At 35.6% G+C, this 26,999-nt stretch overlaps 1 protein-coding gene across 3 annotated transcripts in view; it reads right to left on the reverse strand.

The window, feature by feature from the left end:
- Nucleotides 1-2,273: 2,273 nt before the first annotated feature.
- Nucleotides 2,274-26,999, reverse strand: part of LOC136037938 (uncharacterized) — a 31,814-nt gene continuing 7,088 nt past the window's right edge. For all 3 annotated transcript variants that reach the window (XM_065720806.1, XM_065720807.1, XM_065720808.1), the window contains exons 2-5: nt 25,534-25,676; nt 22,014-22,730; nt 7,995-8,156; nt 2,274-4,429 (exon numbers count right to left, since the gene is read on the reverse strand). In XM_065720806.1, coding sequence (XP_065576878.1) covers nt 4,199-4,429; nt 7,995-8,156; nt 22,014-22,730; nt 25,534-25,676 — 1,253 coding nt within the window. In that variant the 3' untranslated portion in view covers nt 2,274-4,198. The remainder of the gene's footprint in view (nt 4,430-7,994; nt 8,157-22,013; nt 22,731-25,533; nt 25,677-26,999) is intronic.

Below are 26,999 nucleotides of genomic sequence, written 5' to 3' on the forward strand. Positions count from 1 at the left end.
CTTAATTTACATTGCCATGCCTAACGACGTAGGTAGAGAAGGTGAGGCAGGGCTTCATAAGCCTCGCCAGGAAATCTTTACGGGGGAGGGAGGACTGGCTGACAAGTTTTACCAGGGATGGAAGAAGGGACTGTGTAGCTGTGTTGGCCTACCAATCTGTCTATGATTATTGATATACAATTTACCAGCAGGTGGAATTTAAGGGGCTGGTAGCCCCCCTCAACTTACGGAATTATTTTTATTCCTTTTAATGTTGTTTCTTGGCCTACCTTTGAATGAAAATTCGAAGCGATTATTTGTTTAATTTCTATCATAATAAGACTCAGGTCTAGACCAGGAAAAATATATAGCCTTATTACAATTGGCCTATAGACAAACTTAACGTTCTCTGTGAGTTACAAAAATTCTAAAAATAGATAAAGAAAAACTTAATATATCATAATATGTCAAAACTTAATATCTAAATATAAAACTTACAACTATGTCTGTTCTGTGACATTTTGACTAATCCGTGACTCGTCACGACAAGGAATAAGCACCATATGACACGAGACTCCACCAAATGAATTGGCTGTTATTAAGACTTTCACCTTTTTCAACCCCATAAACTCGCATGTTTTGTTTTTTGCCATCAGCACAGGTTTCCTGTGAAATTTCACTGGTTTTTTGTATGGTCATAGGTCCACAGGTTTTGCCGTGAAGCACAGCCTATGAATAACGTCTTCAGCTCTGTGATTCAAAATAAAAACTATTAATTTCCAAACGAAAAGATTGATCAGATGGGCAGCTTCACTTACCGAATAACGGATGAAAATTTGCTAGATGTTTTCAAGAGAAAGTGCCTAATAATTGTTCTGGGTGCCCGGCTGACAAACCGTATTTCAAATAGTAGGCTGTACGAAAAGTGTGATTCAATCTTCTCCCTTCTACCCATAGAATAGATATCTGTAAGTTTCCTACTACCCAACAGTACAACAGGCACGAAAAACTAGATTTACGGAGTTTATATAAGGGTATATTAGTTATTTGAATAATGCTTAGCTATGTTTCTTCAACTTGAAATTTATATTGCTAGTTTTTTTTTTATCAGGGCTGCCTTAACAAATGAGCTGCCTTATTACCTGGTCGGTCTTTTATAGTTTTCTTGATGACTTTTTGGTTACTAAAGTAACTTTTCTTAATCTTTACTCGAGTTTCTAAGAGAATGTAAATTGTACTCTAAAACTTATCGTGGCTGATCAAAGCCAATAGAATGCGTTACAGAAGTCTGTTATTATATACAGGTTACATAATCACTTTTTGGCTACTAAAACAGCATCCTATTTTTTCTTCTTTTTTTCAGTAAAGCAATGCCTTTGCATGATCGTTCAAATATTGGGAATTATTGGTGTTTTTTTTTTTATTTGCACTGCTTTTATTAACTATGTTGTACAGGCTTAGAACCGGTAAATTTGATCGATTTAAATTTAAATTTTGCTCTTGTTTCCATCACAAAACATTGTTTATTTGTTAATTACAAGCAAAAACAAACGGTCCTGAGCCAGAAACCGTGTCTCTCAATATTATCGCTTCCACTTTTTAGGAGAAAATTAAGAGTTGATAAAATATATATTTAATTTATTTAGTTGACCGAGTAAGCTAGGCGAGGACTCGATTTCATCTTTTTTGCCGCAATTTGAAGACACAAATCATAGTGATAATCGAATATACATAGAGGACGAATGCTCTTACAAATGACAAATCAATAGGGACAAATCCAGACTCGATTCTGGATTTTTTTTTTTGTTCCAAAAGATTTTCTGGGATTGATTATTATTATCGTACTAAATTAGTATGATAGACATTAAATTTGTACATAGGGAGGGACAAATAAGAGAGGATTTATGGGGCTCGATTGCATATTATTTGTTCGTCGATTGTAAAGTGTTTTTGGCAGATCCTTCAGTTTCAGTTTTGAAAGTGTTTGTTCAGGTCAGTTCAAGCGATTGTTAAGAATCTTTTGATTCGTAAAAGACAACACTGAGCCCCAACGCTCACTAATGGGAAAAGTGAGCCTTCTTCCTAGGTATTTTCGAAGACCACACTGCCTTTCCATGACGTACGTCCCAAGGCTCACTAATAAATGTTGACCTCCAATGTTTATATAATACCTTTATGCGTAAGGTAAATATTGGATTTAAAATCCCGCCCCTTAGAATTATATCTGCATACTTAGAGTATTACTAGGCGAAACAACCAGAATCAGCGACTAATCGGTCATGTGCACTACGAAATAACTGAAGTCATCCGTTTATTTCACAAAAACAAAATATTCACAAAGACAAAAGATGAGGAAATAGATTAGTTTAACAGAAAAATCATTCAGAACTTCAACAAGCTTAGAGGATAAAAAGGAATCACACCAACTCTAATCAAGAACTTGAATGAGCGTTTTATAAGCAATAACGATTATGCCCAATACTATTATTTTAGCCTCAAAAAAAATATGGATCCAAAATTAAAATACATGGGTTCTTATTCTCGGAATGCTGTATTGAAAGTTTCAAAATGTCTCATCTAGCTTAGGCGAAAAAAAAACCAAGCAAAATACTTGAGTAGGTAGAATGAAAGCAGCCTTAAAACAATGTTTTAATACAAAACCACTCAATCCTACACAGCTTAAGAATTAAGCACGTTTCTTTTCTCTTCTATATATTACGAACAGCGGTAATATTTACATCAGATACAAATATTTAAGAAAATATACGGCAAAAATTTCAGGTAGGAGCAAGAGACGAAGGGGTACTAAAATCCAGCCCACCCTCTCCATATTGGTTTGAAAGAATTTCAAGGAATATTTTAAAACTGTTGGCCTAAAAGCGCACTTATAGGAGATTTGTCATTAATTGCTCCACATGAATCAGTTATTCGATTAGTAAAGCAAGATTATCTCGAGAGGTTGGTTTAGGAAGAAGCTTGACGATTGGATGCAGAATGTGACTTATTATGGACGAAGTAGTCCATTTACACTTAGTATTCGTGGAAATATCTTACTGAATATCCTGCAAAGTGGAGAGAAGAAGACTGGAAAGTGGAGAGAAGAAGACTTTAAGATGGGATGAGACCATCAAAACAAGTAAAACCATTATGCATTGCTTGGGACATGGCCAAAGTAGAAACTTTGAACAAGATGGGATGGAGGAGGAGTATTTGCCAGTTTTTCCACCTGAAATGACATAACGCTGGACCACTTAGTATTCGTGGAAATATCTTACTGAATATCCTGCAAAGTGGAGAGAAGAAGACTGGAAACACAGGTTTAAGATGGGATGAGACCATCAAAACAAGTAAAACCATTATGCATTGCTTGGGACATGGCCAAAGTAGAAACTTTGAACAAGATGGGATGGAGGAGGAGTATTTGCCAGTTTTTCCACATGAAATGACATAACGCTAGACCAAATTCGTAGCAGCAGTAACAGACAGCTGCCTAAAATTTTTCTCAGTTTAATGAAATTCTGAAAAACAAAGGTGACAGCACTTAGTTTTGAAAATGACAGTGCCTTTAAACAATCAGATTTCGATTCAACTAGTCTGACAACCTAATGACAAGCCCATAGATTCAAACACCCAAAATTTTAAGAGGAGAGATTTCAGAAACTTTACAAAGGACAACGGGGATAATTTTGGACCCTAGCTTTTCGAATTTAACTGGAGACCCTTTGGGCCAATTTGGGAGGGGGGGTCTATGCATAGCCTTTATGAGCAGGTGCAAACAGGTATGTATCCCCTCCAAGCTCCATACCTAGTTCCAACGTAATATTTATTCGAATGTATGTGGAAGGCAAGAAAGGACCAAACTTACTTTTTCAAAGAACTAAATATTTTCATACACAGGTAACAAAATAAAAGTGTTCTCGTGATATAAGCAACAGCAAAAAAAAACATATAATTTCAAATTTTTCCAAGGTGGACACAGCCAAAAGTTAAAAGACGGGGGAGGGGTGTGTAAGTCCTCAAAATACATGTTCTGATGCTTAAATCTTTCAAAGCTTCATATGGACCTCTCTCCAGTCCTGCTTGCATCCGGGCATGAGCCTTTTTTTAAAGTCGAGTAGAATTTTAAAAAAGAAACAAAAAAACCTTAATTTAACACACAACGAAAATAATTTTCAGGTAAATGTATATGAAAGCAACACAAAGAAAGGTCAACTAAGCACTAAGTGGCAAGCAAATCGAGCGCGGCATCTTGGTCATTTTTTGACCTAACTAAAGCATCAATTGCCGCCTCTTCTGAATAACCTAAGCTAACAAACTGGTTCGTTAACTCCAATAGTGGCTTCAAATCATCTACATCAGAGTCTCCCACTTTTAATAGTGCTTGCTCAACCCGATCACCAGGATGGCCAGCTTCTTCAAGAGACTGAATGAGCAGAAGGTAATCTAACACCTAAAATAATGATTATAAAAGAATTATAAGATTAATTGTACAAGGACATATTTTTAGTTTATTATTTTCTTTTGGCCTGAAAAAAAAGATATTTACTCGTTTTCAAAATGAACTAGAAAGTTGAAAATGACTTATCCTCGATAATCTACGAATATAAGTGAAAACGAGGGGTGCGAAACGGATTAGGCTTTACACAACATGGATATCAAATTGATCACAGTTGTAAATACGTAAATGAAATACGTTGGTAAGTTGAGGAAAAAAATTAAACTGATCTCGAGTTTTACAAAGCATAATCTATTTTGTCCCCCTCATTTCAATTATACACATACGATTCTCCAGAAAAATTTGTTTTTCTACTTTTTGATCCATTCTGAAAAAGTTTTTAAATATTTTTTCTTATATTTTCGACTATTTAGTCTTCCGATTTTATTATCACGGAATTGTATTAATTCTTAAGTAAACATATGCACACTTCATATTTCTAATTACGTAATTACTAATTTCTAATTAACCTCGGCTGCAATACGAAATCCCTCTTTTAATCTCTTACAACAATTTTTCAAGGTTGTTCAGTTCTGTTGATTGCTTCCTGTTCGAAGATGTAGTCGAGACGCTGGAGCATGATCGGCTCAACTCTTTATTTTCACTGCAACAAAGCTCATCATCCAACCATCGGACCCTTTAATGACCTCCAGAAGATCCAATGAAAAGGAGGAGGGAGAAATTTAGAAGATTTTTGTTGTCTCATATGGCTGTATGAGTTGTTTCGTCTTCGGCAAAGTGGTGTACTGTCTGCTAGATCGATCTCCATGTCATTATTACACGGGTAAAAGAGTAAGACCCAGGATGCCACCCTGGAGAACCACGTGGTTACGGGACGTAAACAGCCAATGAATATCATCCAATTTTAATTTTCAATCACGCCTCTTGGCCAACTTTAGATTCTATTCTATGTTCTTTGACAGGCCTATATGCCAAACTCTCAAAAGCCTCTGAAATGTTCTTATGAATTACTGAGCCATAGTCTCAATTCGCTCCTGGTGCTGAGTCACGAAAACCTAGCTTATACTATAGTAGAATATCAAAATCTTATGGGCTTTTACAATACAGAATAGAAAACTTATAAGTTTAAACAACTATACATATGTCCATTGGATTGCTGTCTGGTTTGTGTATAGAGACAACACGCCCACTTTTTCACTTTTGATGAAAGGACCCAGACAAAAGGCAAATACAGAACAAGAATTATAAAAGCTCGGTTAGCTTAGGATGCTATAAGAACTATGAAATTTCCTCACATCAACACTACAGAATGCAACAACTTAATGGATGGAGTAATTCGCTCACTCAAGGAAAGTATAAGCATGGAGGGCAAGCCAGGAACTTCTTAACGATTGTCATCAAGAACAATTGAGTAGAGCTTTTATCCAGAGCCTCAACCTCTGCCTGTGGGTGCTGAACAACATTCACATGAACCTAGTTGAAAGGAGGAAATGGTGAAACTGTTCCAAGGAGGCTATAATAGCCCCGTCGCTAGCAAAGGGTTGAGCACCTACCTCGAGGAAATTTTTCAGGGGCTTATAAGGAATGGGGGACAACAATATGATCTGCTAGGGTCCTGACTCCTGTGAGATCCCGTTTCTACGGGAAGCCAGACGCAAAGGTGAACATATTTTATGAATTTACCATCGAAAACAATCGCAGATACTTCCCTTGGATATACTCAAGGGATCCTTTGGGGTAGCTAGTTCCGTGACAGTTTGGAATGTTTCACAGATTTGGTGGTTAGCTTCACCTTAATTCACGTAAACCATTTGCCCTCTCTATTCGGAATATTAAGGCATGCAAAAGGAAAATGGTTTTTTGGGAAATATTTCAAACGCACCTATAGTGAGATTCACACCATTAGGTCAACCGGGTTCTCAGCTGAATATAAACGCCTGTATTGAGGCATCGACGCTTAGTATCTCTTGGTTAAGGTTGGTACCACTAATATATACTTTTATGCCTTTAACCAAGTGCATTAAACGAAGGAACTGTTCGAACTTTGATCTGAGATCATGGATATTGCACTGGTTTATCGCGAGAAGGTCCATCTTGAGTGCCTGGGGATGGTTAAAAACTCGTCTACTATAAGTTAGTTTGATATGATGTTTCTTTCTTTTACTGAATATCTGGAAGGGAAATCACACCAATAGGACTCAACCGATATATCAACCGGCCGAAATCATCAGGCCAATACTGGGGGCAGTGTCATTATCGGATATCAAAAAAAAATATCGAAAATCGATTTCTTTTTTTATGCCCAATTTATCGAGAAGATGGCGCCAGTTTTCTTCACGTAATTTTTGCTTATCTAATCCTTGGGGGCAGAGCCACCAGCTAAGTCTGACTGTGATGAGGGGGGCAGCATATGTGACTCAATTGAAATCAAAGTACATCTCTTGTCAGTACTTGTCAAAACACACCTGGTGCAGCAATGTTCAAAATGTATGGTGAGTTCAAGAATGTACAACTTCCACCAAAACAACTAAAAAGAATATAATAAACCATACATATTTTTTAATAAATGATCACTTGCAAGGGTGAAAGATCCAAGATTCCATCGATTATAGCCATAATATCCAGTCAGGGGCGGAACTTATGGGGGGGAGAGTTCAAAGGTGTCAGCGCCACGTGCCGACACCTTGGGAAATTTATCTATTAACCTAAGAAATTAGAAATTAGCTTGCGTGTCCACATCTGTCGGCATACTGTACGATTTTGACGACACATTCTTCAAATCCCTCCTCCAAATTAAAAACCCAAGAGGCACCCTGTATCCAAACGAAGAAGAGTAGGCACAGAAAGTTTTATTTACTACCTGTTTGATAGCATATTTGCAACTTCAACAAGTCAGAAGAAGAGTCAGTAGATAATATTGATCAGAAACTGGAAAGGTACATAAGTCAAGCTGTCATTGACAGGAAAAAAAAGCTGCCCGTTAGAGTGGTGGCGAAATAATAGCAGTCGTTTCAAGAGACTGGCACAACTTGCTCAAAAGTATCTCTACTGTCCACCCTCTTCTCCATGTGTACATTAACCAACCGCAACTAGAACATTACTGCAAAAAAGATTCTTATAAATATATTCGAAACTCAAGATTAGTTTCTAGTTCATTATTCAAAGGTAGAGTTGTAATAATAATGTTTTCCTTAAACTTCTCTAGTCAAGAATAAAACTATAACTTTCTCGAAGAAGCAAAATATATGCAAAACGTTTCTTAGAATTCAAATACTCTGGTGATGTGAAAGTGGCCATGATTTTTTTTTTTTTATACTGGACTATAAACTTAAAGAAAATCTTTCAAAATATCAGATATTTATTTGTTTCATTTTAATAAAGCTGAAACTTCTTCAGCTGAAAATCTAAAGAATAAATATCAGTTGCCAAATTCAAACTTTGGGTACAAATGGAATCTTGGAACCTTTTTCGATTGATGATCCTCTATTAAATAAAGAAACCAAATTAGAGCAAATACACAAGTAATTAAAAATAATTTATTAAAGCAAAGAGGTGGTACCTTTTTTCCATCATCACCAAACTTTTTAACTGCCCGTGCAGATCTTCCGTGATCAAATCCCATATCTATCATCTGTCGGACTAGGTATTGTTTTCCTATTGATAAATCAAAGTATGGATTAGGTAGTTTTGACTTGGGTATCACTGTCTTTTCCACGTCAACCTAAAAAAAATACCTAATTTACAATATCATTCCAACTTTTTCTTTTTTTAAAATATGATTGGTACCATGCACAAGGTTATCAGGGGTTGGGTAAAAAAAAACTGCAAGTGCCATTTCTAGTCCAAGTTTTGAATTTTCCAAAAGGCTATTAGAATGATCTTGGAAGAGAGAACTCTGCCCTCTCATTATGAAAAAAATGCCCCCAAAGATGGGCGAACAGGAATCAGACTCTCACTGGGGATGTGATACACAATTGACAGGGAAGTAGAATCCATTCATGGGCATCAAGTAAGAGAGAACTCTGCCCTCTCATTATGAAAAAAATGCCCCCAAAGATGGGCGAACAGATATCAGACTCTCACTGGGGATGTGATACCCATTTGACAGGGAAGTAGAATCCATTCATGGGCATCAAGTAGACTTGATGCCCATGAAAAAGAAGTACTGAAAATAAAAATTACATGCCTTCCTTGCGCTATATCCATGCCCTGATGAAAACCTGGATTGAATCTTCAAACTTTGCCTGAATTTAAATCAAAATCTAACACTTTAGTTCTTAAGCGGCATAGCTTAAAAAAAATTAGCAAATAATCATACAGCTAGCGCGAACCTAATTGTGTCAACTATAAGCAAACAGAAGTAAATTTTAAAACTTTTCTCCAAAAATGGTTAATCAAAGAAAAAAAGGACCAATGTTAAAAACTAAGACGAGCAAAAATAAAGTAATAAAGAATGTCAAATAAAAAACGAGTAGAATTGCTATGAATGGATGAAGTAAACCTAAAATATACAGATACTAAATTAGGTGATCAAATCTTGTTCTCTTATAATCTATCACTGAAATACTTTCTTTATACTTCCTTTAAAACCCCCTAAATACTGCCTTTAAAAACCCCTCCTCTTTTCTACCAAAAGCCTTTTCCTAATATTGATAGTTGCATTTCTAACTTTCCTCGATGGCGAAAGACACTTTCGCCATCTCTCAAACTTTTTTCCTAAAATTATATTACCCATCTTCAAATAACGAACAAAAATTACTATGAATAGAATTGGATTGGAAGAAAAGAAGAAATCAATTGATGAAAAATTTATATTATTGATTTCATTTATTTTCTGAGTGAAAGGAAGTAAAGCTCTTGCTACTCCTTTTGTTTGAGAAGTATTATTTTGCCTTTTCATATAAATCTATTGCGTGGTTAGAGTTTCTGGAATTTCCCTTTCCTGAACCCAATGTTTCCTAACACTTCTAGCCCCCTCAGGGAAGGGGGCCAAACATCTAATTGGTTATCAGAAGCTGATATTCCTATTGTTGTATCTCCAATATCCAATGATGATAGCCTGAATGAAACCATGATTACTGTCTCTGAGCTACCAATCTCTGAAACTGACAACCTGCTAAATGAGGATTTTCAGACAGTAGGCAGAAAACAGAAACGAAAAAAACCTTCTATGAGTCCTCCTGAAATAATGGGACTCTCAAACCCAAATCCAGCTGTGGAGATAAAGGACAAATCCATTATCCTATTTACTCCAACAGTAAAAGATCAATCTTTCTCTATCAAAAATATTACTAACATTAGAATGAATCTTTTCAAAACTTTTAGATGCAGCTTCACTGTGAATGTGAACAGAGATGGTTCATTAATGGTTATGTTTCTTGACAGAAATGAAGCCTACAAAGCCCTTAGCCTAAATAAAATTGGCAATATCCCTGTTACACCTGAATGGTGGAAACCAACCCTGAAAAATTCTCAGAAAATAGTATTGTACAACATACCATTGGAACTGTCAAATGACGACTTGAAAGATGGCCTTATGAACAATAAGGGGGAAATGCTGGAGGTTCTGGATGTTCATCGTATGGGCAAACTAGATTCTAAGGGAACAAGAAGTAGTAAGAGTGTTCTCTTTATCTTACCTGCTAGTCCCCAATTTGACTCAGTATTCCTTTTTGGTCAGCAAAAAGCTCATAAAATATACCAAGAAAAACCTCTTCAATGCTCAAAATGTTTTAAGCTTGGTCACTCATCTAAGTATTGTTCTTCTTCTGTGCCAGGGTGCCCTAATTGCCTTGGTAATCACTCCTTGTCTACAGAAAGTAGATGCACTGAAGTGCCTAAATGTACAAACTGTGATGGTAGACATCAATCAACAGATCACAATTCATGTCCTAAATATGTTCAACGAGCTAAAGTTTTAAAGATTGCTCTTCAAGAAAATGTTCCTTTCCCAATAGCTGCAATGGAGCTGGCCAAGCGGTCCAAAGTACCATCAGGTCCAAGAGTTAATGAGGCCAAAGAAGGGAATTTAGCCCTTCCTCAAAAACCCTGGCTACAGGTCCACAAGAACCACCCAAATCAGGCACTCATACCTCCTACTGAGACTTCTTACCCTCCATTGGCTAAGGAGCATCCCAAGGTGGCTGAAGCTAGTCCATCCCTCAACAATCCTAAAACTAAGCCTAAATCTTGGTCTGAAAGAGTGGCAGCTTTTCCTAATATTTCTACTCAAGCCATAACTATACAAGATAGAGTTGGACCTCATATTACTAATTTAATTAAATATGTTGCATCAGTGGACTTAATATTACAATCAAATATGGCTAAAGATAAAAAAGCCAGTATTACAAAAGAAATTGCAGAATACTACTTTTCCAATTCTATTTTCAATGAAATAGGAACAGAATTATCATCCATTCTCACAAAATATCATGCAGGTCATCTATTCAACCCTTCCTATGTTAACTAAGCTGCAGATCCTACAATGGAATTGCGTCTCTTTAAATTCAAATAAACTTGCTGATCTTATCCAATGTGCAAATGATAAGAGAATTGGAATTATTTGTCTACAAGAGACTAATCTTCATCAGTATAAGAAAATCAAAATGCCTGGGTACAAGTGCTACAGGAAGGATAGATCAACTAACAGAAAGGGAGGGGGTGTGGCAATTTTTGTTCATGTTTCAATCCAACACTCCCCTCAACCCTTAACTATCTACAGGGATGAAATAGATAATGTAGGCATATTAATTACCTTAGCTAATGGTAACCATCTTGCCATAAAATCCTTTTATAATCCATGTGGGAGTAAGGACATCCAAAGTATCTTGGAAACAGAATTATCAGGTAATAATACCTTTATTTTTGGTGATTTTAATGCCCACAGTCCTCTCTGGGAACAATCAGCAGGTAGCAACAAAGCAGGAAGAGGAATAGAGTACATATTGTCCAATTTTCCTGACACCTTGATTTTCACTCCATTTGATTTTCAGACCAGATATAATATTTCTTCTAACTCTTTCTCAACTATAGATTTGCTTCTAGGTCCTTCTTCATATTATGATTTAGTTCAGATGGTAAAGGTGTCGTCTCTTCAATCTGATCATTGTGCAATTCTTACATCATTTCAAGATTTATGCTACACTCCCAAACCCTACGTCCCTACATTTATCAACTCCAAAGGTAATTGGTCCCTTTTTCGTGAGATATTAAATGAAGTAGATTTTTCCTTTGTTTCTCCTAATTATGATATTAATGCCATTGAGTCTAATTTGAGATCAATCCTGCTGGAGTCAGCTAAATCGGCAATTCCAATGACTAGGGTACGTTTTTACAATGGCTCCAAAAGACCCAAGAATTGGTGGAATGATGAGTGTAGGGTTGCAGTTCTGGCAAAAAGAAAGGCTCGTAAAATGTTTCAAAAGCACCCATCTCAGTCAACAGCAATCTTTTATAAGCAGTCATGTGCTAAGGTGAAACTAATTTGTAGGAGAGCTAAACAGAGTACATGGCTGAATTTCAGCTCAAGTATCAGTTTTAGAACCCCAATTTCAAAGGTCCATAATTTCATTAGCCAACTAAATAGTGGAAAGCAGCCTAATGATGACCGTAGATATGATATCATTCAGGATGGATATCCAATTGTATCAGATAAAAAGAAGGCAGATCTGTTTACCAATGTTTTTAAAAACGATTGCTCAGATTTTCATCCCAGCCGACCTCCTTTTTGTAATCTCCCTCTTACCTGTTCTTATAAGGGTACTCTGATGAAACCTTTTTCCCAAGATGAATTTTGTGTAGCACTTAATTCTCTTAACATCAAGTCTTCCCCAGGTTATGATGGTATTTGTATGAAGTGGATTCTTGAGTCCCCAAAGGTGTTTCATACAGCCCTCTTAAGTCTTTATAATCAAATTTGGTCAAGTCAAAAGTTCCCAGATGCCTGGAAGATTGCTCAGGTATTCCCAGCTTTAAAACCTTCTTATTCATCTAATGATCTCAAGTCTTACCGTCCTATATCAGTATTACCTTCCTTTAGTAAAGTTCTGGAAAGGCTTGTCTTATCAAGAATTGAGTGGTTTTCTGAAGTCAACAATCTCTTTCCTAGTGAACAAACAGGTTTCAGAAAAGGACATAGCTCTTTAGATAACATTACCCGGCTAGAAATTGATGTTTGTAACTCCCTCAAAAAAAGACATGTCACAATGGCTGTTCTGTTTGACTGGTCGAATGCCTATGGAAATGTAGTCCACAATAAATTATTGGAAATCCTAATAAATCTTGACTTCCCGTATCCTTTTATAAGTTTTATAAAGTCTTTTCTAACTGATAGATATTTTTACGTTCAAGTAAATCAGTCTAGAAGTGAGCAATGCCCCATTACGAGAGGACTTCCTCAAGGTGCAATATTGAGTCCTCTTCTATTCAACTTGTATGTTTCTGAATTTCAAGTATCTCATGCATCATTTGGCCTTTATGCAGATGATTTGATCATTTGGAAGTCAGGAAGGGATATTAGCCTTCTTCAAAGCCTTATTCAACAGGATATAAGTCTAGTCCAGAGATTCTCTTTAGCATTTGGCTTCCCAATATCAATCAGTAAAACTAAAGCCATTATATTTACTAATGGTACTCTAGACCCTCCTAATCCACTGACAATTTTCTCAAGGGAGATCCCATATTGCAATTCAGTGAAGTTACTTGGTTTATTAATGGATTCTAAAATGCAGTGGCATGAACATATTAATTCTTTGAAATCTCTGATTATTCAGAGACTTTGTATTCTAAAAAGACTTGCTGGAAGTAAGTGGGGATGTCACCCAAAGATTATTTTGGATTTTTACAAATTATATATTCGTTCAAATATAGAATATGGGATTCAAATATTTTCAGCTCGTCCCCCATCCTCATTCAAAATCCTTGAATCTTTACAAAATTCTGCTATTCGAATAGCTTTGGGTGTGCATAAGCATACTCCTCTGTCAAAGTTAAGAACACTGTCGGGATTGGTGTCCCTAAGTGAAAGAGCATCTAGTCTAAGGATAAAGTATTTCTCGCAAATCCAGGCTTATGGAGCCAAGCATGCTGTATATGCACATACCTTTGCTGAGAAGTCAGCCTGTCCCAATGCCCATTCATCATGGAATCAGTTTCAACTGGAGGTCCCAAACTGGAATCAACATTCGCTTCATGCATATCCCTTTACTGAGTCCCCCCCATGGGAAATGAGTCCTCCAAGCTGTCAAGTAGAACTTATCTCTATTAGTAAAGATTTGATTCCTAATTATGAGATCCAGACTATTTTGGCTGAACACATCTCAAAGGCTTACCCCAACTATAGAAAAATATATACTGATGGATCCGTCCAGAGGGAAAGAGCTGGAGCAGGAGCATGTATCCCATCCCTGAATTTGAATATTTATTCTCCTCTCCCATTGGGATCTTCTATCTTGTCTGCTGAATTATGTGCCATCCGCCTGGCCTTGGATGCTCTCATAAATTATAACATTGAATCTGAAAATATACTCTGTCTCTCCGACTCTAAATCAGCATTACTACTGATCCAAAATATTAATAGAATTGCTAATGACAAAGATTTATGTAATATTAGAAGACAGCTTCTTAATCTAAGGATCAAGGAAAATGAAGTTTATTTTCAACATGTTCCTAGTCATAAAGGTATAAAATATAATGATATGGCTGATTCTCTAGCAGCAAAGGCTTCCATGTTATCTCCTAGTCCTTCCTCTGACCTCAATTCACGAGATATTATCAGGCAAAGATCCAAAGTTAATCACAGTACATTAATGTTATCTCCATTTCATACAAGATTAAATACAGTGCTATATTACCGGCTGAAATCAGGTGCCCTACTTCTAAATAGCTTGTTATTTAATTGGAAGCTACATCATTCCCCTTTATGCCGAATCTGCTTTTCAACAGAGGAAACAATCCAGCATATTTTATTTGATTGCCAGGCTCAGAGTGAGGAGACTGTTGCTCTTAAGCGTTTCTGCTCCTTGGCTAAGATTCCAAATGCTTATACAGCTATCCTGGATTCTAACCTGCCATGGGAAATTGATCGTAAGATATTTAAGGCAGCAATTGATACCTTAAAGAAGAGAAATATTGTTTAATAAGGATTAAAGCTTGAAGAAGTCAATTTTTAATGGGAGGCGATTTATCCATAGTTTTTGATTGTGCAGAAGAGAGCGGGAATGAGTAGGAAGAGCCGTATTGGTACCGGCCGGCCTAGTGCCTTAAACTGCTGGGGACAGGTAGCTCAGGTGCTCGCACTTCCCACAATCAATAACAGTGTATTATTGTTCATAATCGTATATATCCATTGTTTGCAGACTGGAGGAGAATAGCGCTTCCAGTAGCTAGTTTTTCTGAAGAAGAAGTCAAAGAGGTGAAAGGACTTGTTGTTAGTCCATATACCTCCCTACAATTTTTGGAACTGGAACTGGATGAATAAATAAATAAACCCCATCATGTCAAACTGAAAACGAGCAAACTTTGCCAAAACTAATAGTAATGGTACACCCACCTTAAACCCCAAAAGGCTGGAGTGTCATTTGCACGCTATTGAAAACAAAAATGTTTTGAAGTTTTAGTGAGGGCCCTTAGTAAAAACAACGTCTATCAGATGTCTGTCCAGGCACGTTTCTAGACGGTGAATTGTAGCTAGATATGCAAGCGACAGCTGTTTCAATCTATTACAATTACTACTCATTGCAACACAGATACAAACACAGTCATAATGGCCAGAAACTATAATTTCACAATGACATTCACACATTTGTATTATGATTTTAATTGTATTTAAAAATGAGAAACCTTTCAAGAGCCAATATATTCATCTGAATATAAAAACATTTTTTTTTAACAAACCTACCCTAAACAGGATTGCTTCAAGCCCTTCATGGTTTGAAACCAAACGGTAAGTAAAAAACAGCCCTTGTCAGCGAAATTGAAACTCTAATCAGTGGAATTTGCATAACGATATTGCATTGTAAGGATACAATATTTATGCTGATTACTAGTGTGTAGAAAGCAAAAAGTTTCAAGTTACTAATTAATGTTACTATCATATGAAAATTTTCATAATTTTGGGAAAAGGGGAAATGCCTTGATAAGGGAGAGGGAGAGTTAAACATGCATGGAAACAACCGAGTGGATGCTTCCATCACAATTTATAAATAAATAAAAACATGTAGCCTATTTATCCTGAAAAGGATGGTTATGAATGCGAGTTTGTTTGTTAATTTGTTTTTTTTTTTTCGCCCAGCCTTACGAACTCTGTTCTCTGTTGGGACATAATATTGTTTTTGTATTTTTTAAGTTGAATAAAGAAAAAATTGAAGTTGAAGTCGCCAGTGGTGAAAGTTCAAACCAGTGGTCGTACAATATCGATAGGCCTATAAAGCTCATTTGGAAGTATATTTAGAGCTCTGGCACCTTTATTTCTTGTAGCAACAGATACAAGTGTTGATATCTGTCGTTTTGTGACATAAAATGTGTTATTGTGGCCCCAATAGACATCAAGGCAGCCAATAGGTTTAAAGCTCCCAAAAACTACACTTTACCCCCTCCCAGTTTCAGAAAAAACACTGCCACATACATAAACACTTGTATCTAGATGTATATCAAGTCAATGCAGAATCCGCTTTTATAGATCAGTTTTGTCAAACTTCATTTGATGCTGCATTCATCCATATTTACAAACCAATTAATTGGCTAGATTCCAGTAAATATGTTGAGGTTTGAGGGGGTACCGAAAGGCTCAAAAAATGCAGTTTTAAGTGCAAATTCCCAAATATTCCATGAGAGATCTTTCAGATCATTATGGAGGGAGATTTTGCTTACAACTCTCCTTTCACTTGTGGAATATTTTTTGATAAGCATGTAATCTGGATGATGAGGGGTTGATCTTGTCCCTGCTATGACGGTAACAAAATTTTTCGAATCAAAACATTCTTGTTAAAATTTCAACCTTAGCGTAGAGCTTTTCATGTATAGCCCCCCCCCCATAGGATATTTCTATTTTACTTGGGATAGTAAATGGTACTTATTCCTTATCCAGTACACGCTGGAGAATTTGAATCTATAAAATCAGACAATGAATCAGACAATGGCTGTATGTATATGAGACAGTTAGCTTTGGCTCAGTGGAAAACTAAATTGTAGCTATATTTTAATAAATATTTAGTTGGTATTTTGGTTACTTTAGGTTACATTTTTCATGCAGCTTTACTTAATCCCCTCCCTAATGTGCAAATATACAGCCCAAATTATAAACATCCTATTTTTCAAGTGTCTCGGTTGTTTCAACCTGTACTTGTAGATGCAGATTCTCTAGTGTTTACTAGCTAACAGATGAGTGCCAAGAAAATGTAGATAAATAAGTCATTTCAGTGTCAAAGCCTAAAAACTTTGCAAACAGAGCAGGATTATGAGCAGGACAGGAGTCCTGCTCATAATCATGAGAAAACCTAACCCAACCTTCATTGTTACTTCGACATATCAACTTTTACAAGCATAAACTATGTTACTTTGGCTTAAATATAATGCCTTTCATTTGTTTCCAGCGTGTTTGATGATAAAAATAATTTGATTAGATCTACCAACAAGTGACTGTTGCAAACACTAATAATTGAAAAACTACTTAACCATATGGCACTATTCTTTGTAACTACTGCATAACGACTTGCATAGCAATAAATTTCCCTAGTCTAAAATGTATCGGGAAAAAATATAAGGTAAACTGATTTATCCAACCTTTTGTCCCTGAAGATGAGTATGCTTTACAATTTTTATTTAAAAGCCATTCTGCATGATAAAGAAGAAACTATGTGACGATGTAATTTCTGGACCAAATTGAAAGTGAATCTAGACAAACTTTCACAAAAGGTAAGTAAAAATCTGTTCCTGTTTTCCCCTTGGTCCGAGTTACTTGCCCTAATATGATCTTGCCCCAATATGTTTCAAGTGGATATAAGCACTTTTGTACTAAAGTTGTCATTATGTTCATATTCATTTTCCCGAATGTCCTTGGCCCACAAACTTCATGTCAATAGGTAAAAGAAAGCATGGTGACATATTTTCTGATAAGTTTTGATAGAGTGGGGTGTTGGAGGGACCATTGGCCCTCTTTGTGCCTCCATTCATTCATGGCAAATACCTCTATATGTTTCAGCTTCAAACAAAGTGCAATATGCTCAAGTTTCTACTAAAAACTTGGAGGGGCCAGAGATCCATTTTGTGCCTCAAATTGTATATACAGAATTGGAAATCACAATGTATTTTTTAAAACAAGATGGAGCATAGCTAACTTTAAGCTAAAAAGTTGAAGATAGAAGGGTTGGGGATGCTAACAGGTAGCTTTGGAGCTCCAGTCACGGCCTGTTTTGGAGTTCCTGCTTGGAGTCAATAATCATTACGTAATTCCAGTTCCAACAACATACAACAGGCCTAACTTTGCACTAAATAGTTTGCAGGGATCCTTGACCACTTTGGATCTCTAATCTCATAAATTGAAAATCTTTGTTTGGTTCTGGTTCAAATAAGATGTAAAATGTCTAGCCTTCTGCTACGAAGTTGGAAGAGACAGGAGCAACAGGCTTTTGGATGGATCTGTGGCCCACTGGATTTGTAAGATAGTACAGATCAAAAATATTTGCGTGATTTCGCTTCAAACAAGGTACAACGTGCCTACATTTCTGCAACAAAAATGTCACGGAGAGAGGCGGAGGTCCAAGGACCAACCTCTTATGTCTCCAACCATTGCATAATTTCACTTCAAGCAAGGCAGAATGTCCATACTTTAAAAAAAAAAAATGCATGCGGGACGGCAAGGGCGTGGTGATGGAATGTAAAATAAAAAAGAAAAATACACACATAAAAAATAGGTTTATATAGTTAATTATATCCATTAAAGAAACAAATCTTTCTAGTTGTGTTATAATTTGAAGACAAGGGTGTAAAAAATCTTTTATATTTATTTTGTATTGATTGCCCCTCTTGCCTTCAGTGGGGAAGGGGAGGAGGGGTTGAGAAAAGCAGAAGTCCACCTCTTACTTGTAGTCATTTTTCTTTGTGTAATGTCTTTTTTTCACTCACATAAATTCTTGACTGTTTTAAATTTGATTTTTTAAAAGAGTTATATTCTGCCCGTTTAAATTTTAACGCCTGTTCCAAATTTTTAATTCACATATTTTAATGCATAAAGCAGGTAGACAAATGGAGGGTCTGATATTCGAAAAAAGCGAATATCTGAGCACAATGCGAATTACATGCATTTCAATTTTCCCAAAATTTTTCAGAAAGGAGGAGGAGGTCCTTTGGACAATCCTTCAGAGTTTCATGTTACCAGCCTGATCTTAAAAATCAAGTCTTTCAAACAAAAAATCTTTAGTTTCTTGAATACTTCAATACAGAAGAATACTTGAATGTCTTCCTCTCTAGACTTTTTTTTGTGAGTCCCCTCTTGAATAGCAATAAGGTGAGATTTCCCTCTCTCCTCCCAAATTGTAGGAGTAATTTTATATACGAAAGAAAACACGAATGAAGAGAAATTTGAGAAGGAAATAAAAATACAACTTACTTCAGCCACTAGTTCAAGAATAAAATGGAATTCAATAACACTGAAAACAGCAAATAAAAAGAAAACCATATCAGGCATGATTATAGCCAATATCAGGTCACACTGGCAAAGAAAACACCAAATCTTCATAGTATTGGGTGCTATTGAATTACAATACTTTAAAACTGAGGAAAAGATAAGGTCTTACTGATTTTACTGGGAAGGCTAACATATGTCTGTGTTGTAATATTATTAAATAAAGAAAACAAGTTGTCTTTTTTTTAACTGCAAGTAAGGGGCGACATTAAAACTTAAAACAAACAGAAATTACTCCGTATATGGAAGGGGCTGCTCCCTCCTCAACGCCCCACTCTTTACGCTAAAGCTTTTTACTGTTTTAAAAAGTAGAGTTGAGAAGTTTGACTCTTTCTCTTAACTCTACTTTTTAAAACAGTAAAAAGCTTTAGCGTAAAGAGCGGGGCGTTGAGAAGGGAATAGCTTCTTTCATATACGGAGTAATTTCTGTTCGTTTTAACTTTTAATGTCGCCCCTTACTTGCAGTTTAAAAAAAAACTTGTTTTTTCTATTTAATCTCTTAACGTTTTTGAATTAATGCATGTTTTGATTTTGGCTCTCTGCACATAAATAATTAAAACGAACTTTGCATATTAATTTTTTTTTGGCTAAATGGCTTTCTCATAGTTTTAATCGGAAGATTTTGAGAAAAAAAGGAGCGGGGGAGGAGGCCTAGTTGCCCTCAAATTTTTTTATTACTTAAAAAGGCAACTAGAACTTTTAATTGTTTACAAACGTTTCCATTAGTAAAAAATTTACGTAACTTACTAATTAACTTACGTAACGAACTTCTATATTCGTATTTTTTATTATGTATATGAGGGGGTTCATCCCCTCGTCAATACCTCGCTCTTTACACTAAAACTTGAAATTTGTCCTGATTCCTTAAGAATGACCCCTGAATCCCAAAGACCATAGAATAAATAGTTGAACTTACTAAAAACACTATAGCGTAAAGAGCGAGGTATTACGAGGAGGTGAACCCCACATATGCGTAATAATTTCTGTTCGTTTTAAGTTTTAATGCTGATCCTTACTTTCAGTTGAAAACACTTTTCATATTTATTTTTTCATTTTTTTTAAATTAATGCTAGAAAGTCCTGCGCCCCCTTCATTGAAATTCTCTTCCCCTATGACAAATTCCTCCATGGAAAGATCCTCCCTAGTAACCCCCCCTCAACTTTCCCCCCAAACCAAAAAAAATCCCCCTGAAAACGTCATTACACTTCCCAATACTCACTAGTATATGTAAACAACAGTTAAAGTTTGTAACTTGCAGCCCCTCCCATGGGGATTGTGGGGGATTAAGTCGTCCCCAAAGACATAGTTATTAGGTTTTTCGACTATGGTGAATAAAATGGCTATCTCATAATTTTGATCCGGTGACTTAGGGGAAAAAGAGCGTGGGAGGGGGCATAGGTGTCCTCCAATTTTTTTGGTCATTTAAAAAGGGCATTAGAACTTTTAATTTCCGTTAGAATGAGCCTTCTCGCAACATTCTAGGACCACTGAGTTGATACAATCACCCCTGGGAAAAAAAACAAAAACAAATAAACATGCATTCGTTATCTGTCTTCTGGCAAAAAATGCAAAATTCCACATTTTTGCAGGTAGGAGCTTGAAACTTCTACAATAGAGTTCTCTGATTACAGTTAGGGGGTGTTTCCTACTATTTTCTAAAATAAGGCAAATTTTCTGAGGCTCGTAACTTTTGATAGGTAAAACTAAACTAGATTAAACTTATATATTAAAATCAGCATTAAAATGCGATTCTTTTGATGTAACTATTGGTATCAAAATTCCGTTTTTTAGAATTTTGGTTACTATTGAGCCGGGTTGCTCCTTACTACAGTTTGTTACCACGAACTGTTTGATACAATTCTATAGAGCTCAAGAACCTTAGATGCAACTTCAATCTGATATAAGGGGTTATTATAGAAAGTAAAATTCTATGCTCTGAGGGTTCAAGTCCTTTTCCAGGATGGTATTTTTTTTCTTATTTTTTTCAAAAAAGTCAAGTAATTCAAATAAAAATGTATCTTTTAAAAAATCTCCTCTCAATAAGTCCTATGGAATTTATTTTTTAATACAAGTTTTTACCTCAACAATTCTAAAACTTTTCCTTAACTGGTCACACAAAACCAACAGATAGCCTATTGTCAAATCAATAGCAGGTATTGTCTTACAATATGGCAGTATGGTTCAGATAAAAAGCAAATATGTTAATTTTGGGGTTATTAGTTAGTACTTAGGTTATTAATCTTGAGAAATTTAAAATCAGATGGCTTAGAATCATATCAAAATCAAAATCACATCAAAATCTACTAAAAAAATGGAACTACATTGCAGCAGGCATTGTCAGAAAATATGGTAGCATGGTAATAATAAACAGCGAAAATATTAGTCTTTTTTTTTGGGGGGGGGGGATAGTAGTTTTTAGAAAAAAATAGATAAAATTCAGACATCTTAGCAAGAAAAATTGAAATATATCTAATTAAACAAAGATAATTTGTCAGTATAAATATGCAAAAAAGCTTCTTTCTTATCACTGAGTGAAGCTTGGTCCTCTGGTATTATTTCCAAAAAGAACATATCAGTTTCATTAGAAATTTACTATATTTCTAATAAAATTCAAACAAAATACATTTTTGTTTGAAGAATGTTTTTGCAAGATAGAATGTTTTATATTTTGTTGAAAGCCACCTGAGGCATCATGAGTCACCTGTGACTCACCATGAGTCACGCCATAAGTTTTGGATCAGAAATCAATGAACAGAAAACACATACATAAATACAAATTTACTGTGTCCAAAAGTTTGGCTTATTTTATGAACAATAGCACATTAGACTATGAAAAACTGTAATGGAAAATACCATTTAAGAAGCAATCTAATTCTAAAGAAGAAGAAAATGACTCACATGATTAGAAGGCCACTGAGAGGGAGGGTCAGAGCTATTATATGTATTTGCAGTGGGAAAAGAGCAAAGCAACGTATCCGTCAAACCATCATGTAATCCCTTGGTTGGTAAACCCCAATTATTACAATATGAATATTCTTCATTCACCTTGCTTTTATCACAACTTGAGATACCTTGATTCACATTTGTTCCATAATAAGATAATGCACCACTATAACAGCCATTACTTCTATATAAGCTATTTGTCTGTGATGGCACTGTGTGAGACTGGAATGTACAGGGAGTTAACAGAGAGGCAAGTTCAGCTTTATCATTAATACTTTTTAATGCCAAGTCTTCAAAAGGAGTAGAACCGTTTTCAAATTCATCAAAACTGGTTAACTTTATCACATTCTGTTGTTTACCAGGTTTTATTCTATCTTTCTTGGGACTTTGCAAACTTGCATTCAATCCTGGAAGCTCACTCACTTTTGCGTCTGCACGAAATTCATCCACCAGTTTCTTCAGATCTTCATCCTGATTTGGATCTTCAATCTCGATTTCAATTTGGGATGCAGTCAAAGTATGATTTTCTGGCACTAATTTTGCTTTTATGAGCTTTTCTTCTATTTTCCGATTCCTATACTCTTCTAATCTTTCTCTAAGACCTTGCATTTCTAAGATTTTACTCTGTTTTGAGTTGTCCATCTCAGACAAGGCCAGTTTGGCTTGGAGCCTCTGAAAAGAAACAAAAAGACGTTATTTTTACTTTTCCAGTATCTGAAAAAAAGAAAGCGTAAAATAGAGTAAGATTTTACTTATGTGAATAAAATTTGAACAGTTCATTAGGCCTACTATGAACGGTTTGATAACACATAGAGCTTTTGTTGTTAGGAGCAAGTACCGTATGAGCTATTAGAGCTTTTTTATTTTTAGTCAGGGTATTATGTCCATATTACATCCATAAATTAGTCAGGGTATTATGTCCAAACTACTTCCATAAATTGATCATTTATAAACAGTCCATTACCACAGAAAATCGCCCTGGGTCACTACATAGGTAAGCAGACACTGGTGAGAAGCACTCTTCAGTAAATCCATTATATCAAATGAAAGACAGATTGAGATGGCTGGGACATATTTTACAGATGAGGGATGAAAGATTTCCTAAGATTGTCTTTCTTGGCCACTCATCTAGGGCCAAACTAAAAACTTTTGTCCCCAAATGGGGTGAGAATAAGCCTCAAGAAAGGATTTAAAGAAAACTGGAACTTTTTAGGAGGGTGTAAAGAGGAAAACTTAGAAAAGATTGGGATGGAGGTTGAACTTGCTCAGCTGTGTGGGCCTCAGGCAGGTTCATACTACAGTGAATTGTTATTAGTAATTGTAGTAGTTACTTTGTGCAAATGAAACTTATTTCAGGAGTTATATAATTCAGTAGCAGACATGAAACCCAATACAGAAGTTTTTCTGATTCCATGAACATTGCTCTGCAACTTCGACCTAGAGACACCAGTTGTTGCAACATTTCATATGGTTGTTGGAATGGATGTCTAGTTTTATTGCTCTATAAAGTCTCTTAGTAAATTTATTTATGCAACTTTACCCCTTAAATTCAAGGACCCTGTCTCTGTAGGCGCTTTTGTTCTATTTATGAAATAGCTTTTATCACTGGTTCTCCTCTTTCTTTAAGTGTTACCTTAAATCACACGTCCAATATAAGGTGGTGATGAGCCTCCTGTAGAACAGGTTTTTGGTGGTGTGACATGACTATGGTTTGGCATCCCAGGTTAGCCTACACTCTGCATTGACCTAGTCATGATCTTGAGCACATCTATGGTTGAGACTGGATATTAGCTTCGGAAAGATTGTTCCGGTGAGGGACAGCACGTACAGAGACGTGCTGGTGCTCACGTCCATGGCAACAGGGGACTTGTAGCTTCTTTGTGTGACATCTTGTACTTACAAGGGATTAGGAGAAAACTTGACTTGAGAGGTCGTTTCTGAGTAGTTTGTCTTGATCCTCCCCTCTGTTTTAATTTCTGCTTAGCCTATGGAGTTAAATGATAGATTTAAGCCATGTCTTTGACAAAAACCCCTCAGCAAAACCCTAGTTGGGGTGGAACTGTAGAATCAAACACTGCTCTAATTTGCATTGTAGCTCCTTGTTGGGAGTCAGCAGTCACAATATCCATGTTGCTAGTAATTCTCGCACCTTTAAAATATTTAGTTAGAATGTAAAATGCACTTTATTCAATATGTAAGGAATTAAGTTATCTTTGCAACTACTGATCAGCAATTAGCTTATATAGTTTAGTTGGATGACTTCTTTCATTGTAATTTTGGCTGTCAAGAAAGCTCAAACTTTGAATTTTCTATGATCACCTGGCCAAATTTGAAGTCTGGTACCTACATTTTGACAGTTAGAAATACAGGAGCAGAGTCACTTTATTTTGTTTCAAGTCCACTTCTATCTCTAAGGTACACTTTTCATGAAAAACAGTACGTTTCTTATCACAACTTGCACCCAACTATTTTAATTCTTGAAAAACAGTAACACATAATAAATTTAAAATTAAGAACGATTAACTAGACCTAGTATATAATCGAAGTAGCATAAAATATCCATAATTTGCTAACTATCCACTAGATCTAGATCCTCCTCCAATTTTTGAATAAAAAGCATACATCAGATAATCTTTTTGGTGGCATCAGAGGACTTTTCTCAAGAAGTGGGCATCAAACGACTTTTCCCAAGAGGAAGGGGCATCAGAGGACTTTTCCAAGGAAGGGAGGGGTCAAAAGTACAAAAAAACACACCTAGCCACCATTTTCTGAGAGGCATTCTTTGGAAAAGCGTGGAGGGGAGGGGTCAATATTTCCCCTTAATGCTGGATGAATAACTGGCTTTAAAATTGTATTATGATCCTTTCGACTGGGATATTTTGCTGTTATACTTTCTAGGTTAAAATAGTAGACAAGCTCTACTTGATCAGTGAACTTCTGCATGCTGGTTATAATGAAAAATGTCTGTAAATCCGAAATTCACCAAACTTTAATTCAGTATAACCTATAAATTAGTGCTTTTTCACAGAAAGCCACATGTTTTTACATCATGTAGCAAAATGTCTCCAGTGTGCAACTAAGTTTTTCTGCATAATTGGTACTATATCAGTGTCATACAAACTGTACTATATGGGTAGACAACACAGCCAACAGATCATAAAAAAATAGAACTAATAGGCTAACCAGTAGCAGCTTAATTTTACCCCCCCCCCCTTTGTTACCTTACCACACTCATTACAGTACGTAGTTACATAGCCACATTTTACCACCATCTAGAAATGATCCTGAACTGAACTGCTGTATTTTTTTTTATTCATGATTTGTCAATTGAATTGAGTAAACATAAGTTTTGACAAAAATAATTTCTAATCCCAGAGCATACAGCAAGATCCTTGGTACACATCTGCAACCCTGCATCATGGTATATTGAGTTATGAGCAAAAAATCAAAACTGCTATGGACATTAACTACTCACAATGCTGGAAACTGCTGAGTCAACTTCCATTTTTTGATGTGCTGCATCGAGTGCATTCTGAACTGATAGAGGAAGTTTGACTGGAGGTAAGGGTCTGTAAGCCTCACCTATTTTGAATGGAACCCCATCTATCCAAAAATTATCTAAAAAAAGAAGAAATTAATGTCCAAACAAAAATATGAACAGATATAACATAAATAAGAAATTTTACAACAAAGTCTTCTGTATGTTCATGTATTTCTTTATAAGATCTCACTAGGAACAACTGTCAATAATAATGGCAATCCAGCCAGAAGAATTGGCTCAAACTACAGAAATACATTCTAACAGCTTACAGGATTAGCGTAATTTAATCCTTGCATATTAGTTACAAAAAGAGTTAATTAACTTACTAAGGTGTACAACAGGATTAAATTGTCCTGTACAGCATACAGAATGGTGGATTCAAAATTTTCTATGTAATGTACACTGACATTGTAGTCAAATACACATCATAGTCCATGATGTGTGCTTTATATATACAAATTATATATTTTTATAATTATATATTTTTTTTATGTTACCATGAATGTCCGCAAATTGGTGAATGAAATATTTTTTTTCTCCTTGGATTTAGTCAGTGTTACCAGTCAACTTTTTCAATTTAATGCAAGTTTTGGTGGTGACAGGTTAGGAATGAATAGATTTTGTTAGGTTGAGTTAGCTTAAATTTTTAACCCATTTCTGATATTTAGAACCAAATTTAGCCTAATCTAACCTAAACTAACATTATTTAACCTAACTATAACTTTTACCACCATAGATTGCATAAAACTGAAAAAGCTGGCTTGCAAAGCTAATTGAACTCAAGCAGAGAAAAAGGAATTTGGTCCTTTGGGCCAAATTTTCCTTTTGTTATTTTGCATGATTATATAAAGTCAAAGAAACTTGAAGGAGCATTTGATCACGAATTGAAAGTTATAATGCAATTTTTAAGGACTAAGATAAATCTAATTTCAACTACTAAAACTCATTTCAGTGGGGCGGGTCTATCATTATTCTGATACCATGTACAATCTTCTTTTTTTTTCTTTAATTAGGAAACTCTAAGTAAATCAATGAGCAAAAGTAAAGCAATACATATAACATCATGCAACATTGCACTAGTACTATAGTAGTTTGTGCTGTATTGATAATAATTCAATAAAAAGTAAATTTAAAATATGACCTACTTCTAAACCTAGTCCAATTTTAAATTATAACAAAAATGAACTTAGCAATGTATATACCAGTTTCTCACCAATTATCATTTTCGGGTTTAGGCCTACTTAATAAATTATAATATGTTCTATATTGCTTGGGGTGAGCAACTGTCCATTGCTGATGAACATTAGTGATATTCATCATATTAAACTCATGTTGAGGCTAGATTAGTATTCAAGAATTGGGACTGAGCAACATAAAGCTGTAGTTTCGTGAAATTATTC

Source organism: Artemia franciscana, chromosome 17 (genome assembly GCF_032884065.1).
Source record: "Artemia franciscana chromosome 17, ASM3288406v1, whole genome shotgun sequence".
In the NCBI taxonomy this organism is placed as follows: Eukaryota; Metazoa; Arthropoda; class Branchiopoda; order Anostraca; family Artemiidae; genus Artemia; species Artemia franciscana.